This window comes from Muntiacus reevesi, chromosome 2 (genome assembly GCF_963930625.1).
Source record: "Muntiacus reevesi chromosome 2, mMunRee1.1, whole genome shotgun sequence".
Lineage (NCBI taxonomy): Eukaryota > Metazoa > Chordata > Mammalia > Artiodactyla > Cervidae > Muntiacus > Muntiacus reevesi.
The window spans coordinates 144,931,462-144,940,288 of record NC_089250.1 but is presented as its reverse complement, the minus strand read 5'-3'; the positions used below and the strand labels follow the sequence as shown (position 1 = coordinate 144,940,288).

At 54.1% G+C, this 8,827-nt stretch overlaps 1 protein-coding gene across 2 annotated transcripts; it reads left to right on the top strand.

Moving 5' to 3' along the window:
• Positions 1–9: 9 nt before the first annotated feature.
• Positions 10–8,503, top strand: POLL (DNA polymerase lambda). 2 transcript variants are annotated; one of them, XM_065923174.1, is made up of 9 exons: positions 10–77; positions 1,224–1,364; positions 2,072–2,366; positions 2,529–2,691; positions 3,061–3,378; positions 4,127–4,300; positions 4,903–5,031; positions 7,063–7,231; positions 7,659–8,502. In XM_065923174.1, exons 2-9 carry the CDS (start codon positions 1,250–1,252, stop codon positions 8,021–8,023), a joined length of 1,728 nt encoding a protein of 575 aa, XP_065779246.1. In that variant the 5' UTR covers positions 10–77; positions 1,224–1,249; the 3' UTR covers positions 8,024–8,502. The 2 variants fall into 2 exon arrangements, with proteins under 2 accessions (XP_065779246.1, XP_065779247.1); XM_065923175.1 differs by lacking the exon at positions 10–77 and adding an exon at positions 97–403 and having other exon boundaries at positions 7,659–8,503.
• Positions 8,504–8,827: the final 324 nt, after the last annotated feature.

Genomic DNA, 8,827 nt, shown 5'->3' with positions numbered 1-8,827 from the left:
CGGAAGATGTTCTGGGCTTTGGCCTGTTCCCACCCCGCGAACCCCGCGCCCTCCGTCTGCTCTCATTGGCTGCTCTGGTAAGTAGTTTATTCCTGTCCACCCCCGGTGACCAGTAGGGTCCGGAGTTGACCCCATTCTGTGCCGAATCTGGGAAGTGAGGAGGAATCCTTAGGACAGGATCCGGACAGTCCAGCGCTTCCCTAGCCCCACCCCGGGAGTCCCTGGCGCGCGGCAGCTGCGGTACGCGGCGGGTGCCTCACACCTGCCAGCGTCTTCTCCACCCCCAGCTGTGAGGCCAAGACTCCCCAGTCCCGGAAGGCGTCCGACACCTGCTGCGGTCGTGCGTCTCCCCGCAGCTGCGGGCCTGCGCGTCCCGGTGCCGAGAGGGCCAAGACCAGAGCAGGTGCAGGGCGCTCCCCACCCCGGCTCCCTAAACTCCACCAGCCACCCCCACCCTCCCCGTTTTCCTCTGCGGGTCTGTGATGGGGGTAGAGAAAGATATGCAAGTTCCCCCTAGCCCCCACCACCAATCCCCACTCCTTTTGGAAGCCCAAGTCCTTCCTAAAGATGGAGCCCATTCCTAGCCTGGCATCCCGTTTTCGTAAAGCCTTTAGGAAGTGGGATGCAGCAGGAGCAGATACTGCACAGTTAATCTTCAAAGCAGCCCCCTGAGGAATGATACCCTTTGAAAGTGAAAGTGTTAGTCGCTGAGTCCTGTCTGACTCCTTGCGAGCCCATGGACTGTAGCCCATCAGGCTCTTCTGTCCATGCAATTCTCAGGGCAAGAAGTAGATAGCCATTACCTTCTTCTGGGGATCTTCCAGACCCGAGGATCAAACTCCCGTCTCCTGCATTGCAGGCAGATTCTTTACCATCTGAGCCACCAGGGAAGCCCATGATGTCATTTGTTCCCCCTTCAAAAGTTCCCTGGATATTTCCACTCTTCTTATTTTCCCCAGTATTCTGAAAGACTGGTGATTGTGCTTGCTAAGTCACTTCAGTAGTGTCTGACTCTTTGTGGCCCTATGGACTGTAGCCCACCAGGCTCCTTTGTCCATGTGTAGAGCTAGGCTAAGCCAAGTTTAGTTGGGTTTTGTGAGACTCCTGGGAACTTGGCTACTATCCCCAAAGTGTTGTCAGTAGAGACCCCACCTTCATAGAGGGGTTGGGGAGCCCCAGGTCTGGGTTGCACATGACAACTGCTCTGATCAACCCTCCAACAGAAAGGTTAGGGTCCAGCCATACCTCAATGGACCCCAGGGGCATCTTGAAGGCATTTCCCAAGCGGAAGAAAATTTACAGCAACCCATCATCAAAAGCTCTTGCAAAGATTCCTAAGAGGGAAGACAGAGAAGCAGCAGGAGGTGAGTGGACCCACCCTCAAGACCCTCATGTGCTTGAGCCTCAGGCTTCTTACATCTTTCATGCCCAGAATCAGATATTACAGCTGACTCTGCCCACCCAGAGCCTGCGGCTTTGTTTGTACCTCCCTTGTCCTAAACTTGATCCCCAGTCTTTGACAGGTGACTTTTTGTTTCATCTTCTACCACACACAGGAAAATACTCCCTGGTCCCTAAGGAAATGACCGATAGGATCCTTTCCTCTAGGAAGCTGCCATCTGGTGAGGGAAGGGGATCCTTCTCAGGTCCCCAGAGTTATGCTGTTTTGCAGCTAAAGTGACAAATAGATGGCAAAAACTTACATGGTAGGCTGGGTTGGGAGATGGGACTCTATTAGACTGTGAGGCCTGTAGTAGCAAAACATGTGCCTTGTGCCTGATACATAATAAGTGTCTATTACTATGTGTTGAAAGAATAAATGATCAAATGAAGTGATTTATAGGCTCCCTGCAATGTGCCAGACACAGTTCTAGGTTACATCAGGGAACAGGACGTATCAGGATCTTTGCCCGTTACATCAGATGGCCCATGAGGAAATTAACTGTATACTTGTAGTGGAATCCCCAGAAGGCGGGGTGGAGGAAAATGACTGGGGGAAGGGGACTGTGAAGGGTTCATTTGGATCATGTCTGAGAGTATGACAGCAGGCGTCTGGATGCCCCCTCCACAGAGTGGCTGAGCTCCGTGCGGGTGCACGTTGTGCCCACCGGCATTGGGAAAGCCCGGGCAGAACTCTTTGAGAAGCAGATTGTCCAGCATGGTGGCCAGATATGCCCTGCTCAGGCCCCAGGGGTCACTCACATTGTGGTGGATGAAGGCATGGACTGTGAGCGAGCCCTCCGCCTCCTTAGACTGCCCCAGCTCCCCCCTGGTGCTCAGCTGGTGAAGTCAGCCTGGCTGAGCTTGTGCCTGCAGGAGAGAAGGCTGGTGGACACAGCAGGATTCGGCATCTTCACCCCCAAGAGGTGGGCTGGTCCTAGTCTTTCCTCAAATGTTTTCTTGAGCTATTAAACTCTCATTGTCTTAATTAGACACATTAAAAAAACAAAGATTTCAGATTCGAGAAGGATTGGGAACAGATATGGGGTGAGCCTTTGGTGTCTTAACCTGCCATCACCATCCTGCAGGTACCTGGATGAAGCACAGCTCAGCAAGGCAGACCAACTCTCTTTTACACCTCCTGGAGCTGGTGAGGCTCAGCCCAGGACAGCCCTGTCTCCTTCCCGACCTCCCACCAGACCTGTATCTCCTGCCTGGAGGGCAGAGGCAGTTGCAAGCATCCAAGCCCAGGTCAGGAGCCTCCCAGCCCCCACAGCTCCCTTCTCCTGGGAACCAGATCACAGAAACAGGGAGAGCCTGGTGTTCAGAAAGTCTCAGGCCCCTGAGAGAGGAGGGCTGTCTTTCTTGAGAAGTCTTTTAATTCTTCCCAGCATTCATCACTCCTGTATTTGCCTATCTACCACATTTCACTGGGGATCCTAGGGCTGGGCACTAGGGGAGGCCAGGTGGAACACGGCCCCACACTTAAGGAGATACAGGTCTGTTGCAGAAAACCCAGCATCATACTTGGGCCTGACTAGGAAACTCAGCCCCCACCTTGAAGGAGCCCTCCTCATGCGGGGCATGAACTTACTGTTTCTTCTCCTTCCCTATCTCAAGACCAGTTCTGATGGTGAAACCAGTGATGGGGAAGAGACCCAGGTTAGCAGTGCTGATCTGGAAGCCCTGATCAGCGGCCGCTACCCCACCCCCTTTGAGGGAGATGGTGAGCCTAGCCCAGCCCCCAAGGGCCTGGATAAGTGGGTCTGTGCACAGCCTTCGAGCCAGAAGGCGATCAACCACAACCCCCATATCACAGAGAAGCTGGAAGTATTGGCCAAAGCCTACAGCGTTCAGGGAGACAAGTGGAGGGCCCTGGGCTATGCCAAGGCCATCAATGCCCTGAAGAGCTTCCACAAGCCTGTCACCTCCTACCAGGTACCTGTGGGCCAGGGGAGGACATGTGGGGGGCTGGGTGGGGGGTCTTCTGTAGTGGGGGTCAGGTGGAGGGCTTAACATTTTCTGATGTCTGGGACTTTCACAAAAGGAAAAAACAGGGAGATTAATGAAAGCAGCTTGGCAAAAATCTTGATAATTATAAAAGCTGGGTGTTGGGTCTGTGGGATCCAGTATACTCTTTTACTTTCGAGTTTTTCCATAATAAAAAAGTTGCTTAAAAGTTTAGTCTCTGAAGATCAACAGGCCAGAGTTTGAATTCTGGTTCTCATTATTCACTAACTGCCTGACTTTCAGCCAGTCATTCAAATCCTCTGAGTGTCAGTCTCCTCACGAGTAAAAAGTGACTAAGAACACTAGCAAACACAGTGTTCCCACGAGGACTCAAAGAGATGACCCATGTAGCGCAGGACCTGATACAGGTTAAAGCCTCACTCTGGCTCCCCTGCTGTGGTGGTAATGCTGCCTAGGGTCATCACTGGTGCCTGTGCTGAGCTCCATCCCTCTGGGAACCAGCAGACAAGTTACCCAGCCCACTCCATCCAGACTTCTCATCTTCAGCCGTGCCCAAGCTTTACACAGCTATCAGTTGCCCACCAACCAGACTGGCTTTTACTCAAGACGTCTCCTAAAGGAGTCAGTTTCCCCACTGCTGACTCTCTTCCTCCCATCTTCTCACCTTTCCTTCCTTCTTACCTTTCCTTCCTGCCTCTGCCTCCTCTTCCTCTAGGAGGCCTTTGGCATCCCTGGGATTGGAAAGCGGATGGCTGAGAAGATTGTCGAGATCCTGGAGAGCGGGCATCTGCGGAAGTTGGACCACATCAGTGAAAGCGTGCCTGTCTTAGAGCTCTTCTCCAACATCTGGGGAGCTGGAACCAAGACTGCCCAGATGTGGTACCATCAGGTCACACCCTGTCCTAGCCCCATTTCAGTTTTACGGTATCTTAGACCTCCTGTCCCCCAGTTCTCTCGCCCTGTGCTTTGATGAGAATGAACCCAGACTAGAGAGGGATCACTTCTCAAAGGGACCAGGGCCCGTGCAGATCTCTCTCTTGGCTCTCAGAACTACCCGTTTGATATCCTCGAGGCTTAGTCTGTGGCGTAGGCAGAGACAAGAAGTATATTTCTCTGTCCCCCAGACAAACAAGGGCCTTCTTGAGCAGACCAGACTTAGGGACTGAGAATCCAGAACAGTGGTTCCCAAAGCCAGCGATGCCCAGGATCACCCCTAGATTGATGAGATGATGAATGAGTGTTTTAGGATTGGGGCAGGGCTGGATTGAGGTGTGTCTTCCATGCCCCCTGCCTTTCCCAGGTCCCACTGATTATAGACCCTGGGCTTGCTTCATGCCTTATGCTTGCCTTGGAGGCAAGCATGCTTCATGCCCTTGCCTCATGCTTTCCTTGGAGTCTAGGGATGATGAAAACCTTGTGTGTCTGCTTATTCACTGTCTCTTCATTGGTTCTGGATCCTCATAGCCTTCCCATCTGGCTTCTTTTTTTCAGGGTTTCCGGAGCTTAGAAGACATCCAAAACCAGGCCTGTCTGACTAGCCAGCAGGCCATTGGCCTGAAGCATTATGATGACTTCCTAGACCGCATGCCCAGGGACGAGGCTGCAGAGATTGAGCGGACAGTAAGCAGATGTCTCAGGGCAGTGAGAGAGCCACTGCTGTAGGGTCAGAGCCTGGCTCAAAGCCAGGAACTCCTGATCCCTCGGCGGGGGGGGGGCGGGGGGGGCGGGGGGTGGTGAGCCCAGCAGGCAGAGGAAGCTGCGGGCCACCAGAGATTGGAACTAGTGGGCAAAGAGCAAGTTGGCTTAGGTAGGGAAGGGCTGCAGCACTAGCTCTCTGGGGTAGGGGTCTCAGTATCAAGCAGAGTTAACCCTGGCTTAGGTGCTAGGATGGTGTTAGGACTGGATTAATGTCAGGGCTTCATCAGAGTTGGTGTATGGTCAGAACTACTTGAAGATATTGGGATTTCAGCTGGGCTAGTGTAGGGTGGATCAGGGCAGAGGTTCTTAACATTTTTTGACTCACAAACTTCTTTGAGAACCTAATGAAAACCATGGACTCTCTTCTCTCCACAATCTGTAAAAATGCACAAAGTTGTATATCTCTTTTCAGAAATACGTACCTTCTGCAGCCCTCCAAGGGCTGGTTCAGGTTTTGGGTTAGAATTGGTGTAAAAGTACAATGCCAGTAGGATTTGGTTTGGGGTTAGAGGAAAGCTAGATCTAGAGTCAAGTTAAGGTTAGACCTGAATTAGTAGAGTTTTCTTAGTGTTGGATGCTTTTAGTTAAAGTTTATGACTGTCCTAGAAATAAGGTTTGGCCAACATTTGGGTTTGGTTTAGAGTTGGGTTAGGGGTTAAATTCATGTAAAACCTAGATTAGAGGGAGAGTAGGGTACATTTAGAGTGAGACGTATCATTTGTTCAGCTGGCATTAAGGTTAGGGGCTGGTTTGCTCACTATGGCCTATGATTCTGATACGGCAGAACTCCCTGGAGACTGGCCCAGCTTAGTTGAAATCACCCTCCAGCTCTTCTCCCAGTCACATGACTATGAGGCTGGTGTGGGATGGACAGGCAAGCCCCTTTGTCCACCCATCACTGGGCCTTAGTGCCAGTGATGACCTGTCACTCAGCCACGGTATCTGGGCACAGAGAATGCCCCAGCGAGCCTCCAGCCCCAATCCACTGGAACAGAAGTGGCTCCCCACTGGAACAGAAGGGCCCACTCTCCCCATTTAACATCTCCAGCTTTAGGAGGTTTTGATGGGATTATTCATCCAGGCCTCCTCCCACCCTCTCAAGAAGGGGGTTGAGGGGATTAGCAAAGCCTGCCTGTCAGGAGAATTGAGGTATCCAGGGTCCCAGAAATCTCAGTGTCCTGGGGTGGAGACTGGGAAGCTATCCGCATATGAAAGGCCTCAGTGTTTCTGGGGTGGAGACTAATGGGCTTAACCTCCCTCAGTCCCCCCGACTCAGTACACCATGACCCCCTGTCTCAGCTCACGCCACACCGAGCCCCATTCCTCCAAGTAAGGATGTGGCCATTGGCTCAGATTTCCCTCCCTCTTTGCTCTCTCCTTTCCTTCCCTATACATGCAATTATATTTCTGGACTCTATCTCTGCAGAGGCCTGGACGGGGCACCCTGCCAACCACCTATCAGGCTTCAGGCCCCAACTTACACACTGCATTTAGCTCTGAATCCAAAGATACCTGGGGCTGCTGAGACCTGGCTGAGGGCTCCTTGGCACCTGGCCCTCTGTACTCAGTGGAGCTTCACACACCTGGGTGTATGGGGTGGGGCAGACCCCAGAGAAGGTATGTCTGTCTGCTCTTGAAGAGCTCTCGAGGGAAAGAGCCACACCTTCCCTCAGAATCCAAGCTCAGTCTTTCTCATCCCTCTCCCCGGGCCGCATCCAGTGGTGTGAGCACATTTTCTTCTCTTCTGTCCCAGCAAAGCTAGAGAACTGCTCCCCAGGGTGGATAGAACTCCTCTTCTGTCCCAGGGTGGATAGAACTCCTCTTCTGTTCCTTGAGGCTCTCTCCCTCAGGCTGGACCATGCATCCAGGGATTGGCTTGGAACCCAAGGGGTGTGTGGGCTCCTGGGACAGGGAAGGCCCACAGCCCTCACCCTCCTCACTGTCCTCTCCCAGGTCCGGGAAGCAGCTCAGGCCTTCAACCCCGGGCTGCTGTGCGTGGCATGTGGTTCATACCGACGGGGAAAGGCAACCTGTGGTGATGTGGATGTGCTGCTCACCCACCCGGATGGCCGCTCTCACCAGGGCATCTTCAGCCGCCTCTTGGACAGCCTCCGGCAGCAAGGTATAAGCCCCACCCCTGGGTGAGCAGGTGGGCAGGGGCAAGGTGGCCCCCAGGCGGGAGAGCCTCAAAGTTCCCATCTCTAGGCAGGAAGCAGGGGAGGCTGCTCCATGAGAACTCCACCTCTCCCCTGGGGCCAGAGCCACTGCAGGGAAGAGATGAATCAGCTCCTCACACCTCCCAGAGGTGCTGCAGGTCAAGGGTTCATCTGATCTTTCCATGCCCCCGATGGGGGCGACATGGGGAGAAGTACTATGCATATTCTATAGAAAAGGACACAGGCCTGAGGAAAGCCTGCCAATAAATGGACAAGCCAGGGACAGAGGACCCAGGGATAATCAGGAGAGGCCTGGGAGGTCAGACGGCCCTGGGCTGGGCAGCCCGGGCCCTGGCTCCCTGCCCTCCCAGCAGCCCTCCTGTGTTGGGCCAGGGTTCCTGACAGATGACCTGGTGAGCCACGAGGAGAACGGCCAGCAGCAGAAGTACCTGGGTGTGTGCCAGCTCCCGGGGCCAGGGCGGCGGCACCGACGACTGGACATCATCGTCGTTCCGTACAGCGAGTTTGCTTGTGCCCTGCTCTACTTCACCGGCTCTGCCCACTTCAACCGCTCCATGCGGGCTCTGGCCAAGACCAAGGGCATGAGCTTGTCAGAGCATGCCCTCAGCACAGCTGTGGTCCGCAATGCCCAAGGCCACAAGGTGGGCTCTGGCCAAGTGCTGCCCACCCCCACTGAGAAGGATGTCTTCAGGTTCTTAGGCCTGCCCTACCGAGAACCCGCTGAGCGGGACTGGTGACCCAGCTGCCCCTCCTGGCCATTCAGCCAGCCTCAGTGGGCTGAACCTCACTGCATCAACCACTGGCTCCTCTGGGCTTGATGGGAAGAGTCAGTCTGGCTCCCAGGGCTGCCTGGCCCTCTCTGCAGCAGGGTCAGGTGTTACCCTGTCTACCTCACCATTGCCCCTGAAGAATTGTGCACATGGCCCCCTGCCCCATTTTAGGCAGGAACTGGTACCTGGCTTGGGGCCAGCTTCCTGCTTTGGAGGCCCAGGCATCCCCACTTCTCTACCCCAAGGAGGGTCTAGCTGCTGGGGGTGGGATGGGGGCTGCAGGGGAGAGGCATATTGCTTTGGTCCAGCATCACCCAAGACCCTTCAGAGCAAACGAGCCGCTCCAGAAGTGCTTCCTCCACCTACCTCCCTTGCAGTGCAGCTAGAAGTGTGGGGAGGGGGCACCCCAGGATCGACGAGGACAGTGTTTGAAGGCCCAGGGGCCTGATAAAGTGCATTTAACATTTAGCCTGTCTGGTGTGTCTGTGAGCTGCTGCAGCCTCTGCCTGCCTTTCTCCCGGGTAGGGACAGAGATCGGAGGTGAATGGGAACCCAAGCAAGTTAACAGTTCTCCAAATGGGCCAGGCCTGAGTCAGCTCCTGAACAACCCAGAAAGGAGTAGGGGTGGACATTAAGAGGGAGGATTGGTGGGGCTGGGAATTAGGACTGCCTGTCTACCCATCAGCATGTCCTGTGGGCCCTGTCCTAGAATAGGCAATACCTAAGGATATGAACAAATGAAACAAGGCTCATTGAAAGTGAAAGTGAAAA

Bases quoted from the DNA above. Each gene is read 5' to 3' on its own strand.
- POLL (XM_065923175.1), top strand. From the start codon at position 1,250: ATGGACCCCAGGGGCATCTTGAAGGCATTTCCCAAGCGGAAGAAAATT. The intron at 2,367-2,528 runs GTGGGCTGGTCC...ACCATCCTGCAG, and splicing joins GGCATCTTCACCCCCAAGAG to GTACCTGGATGAAGCACAGC. The intron at 3,379-4,126 runs GTACCTGTGGGC...CTCTTCCTCTAG, and splicing joins AGCCTGTCACCTCCTACCAG to GAGGCCTTTGGCATCCCTGG.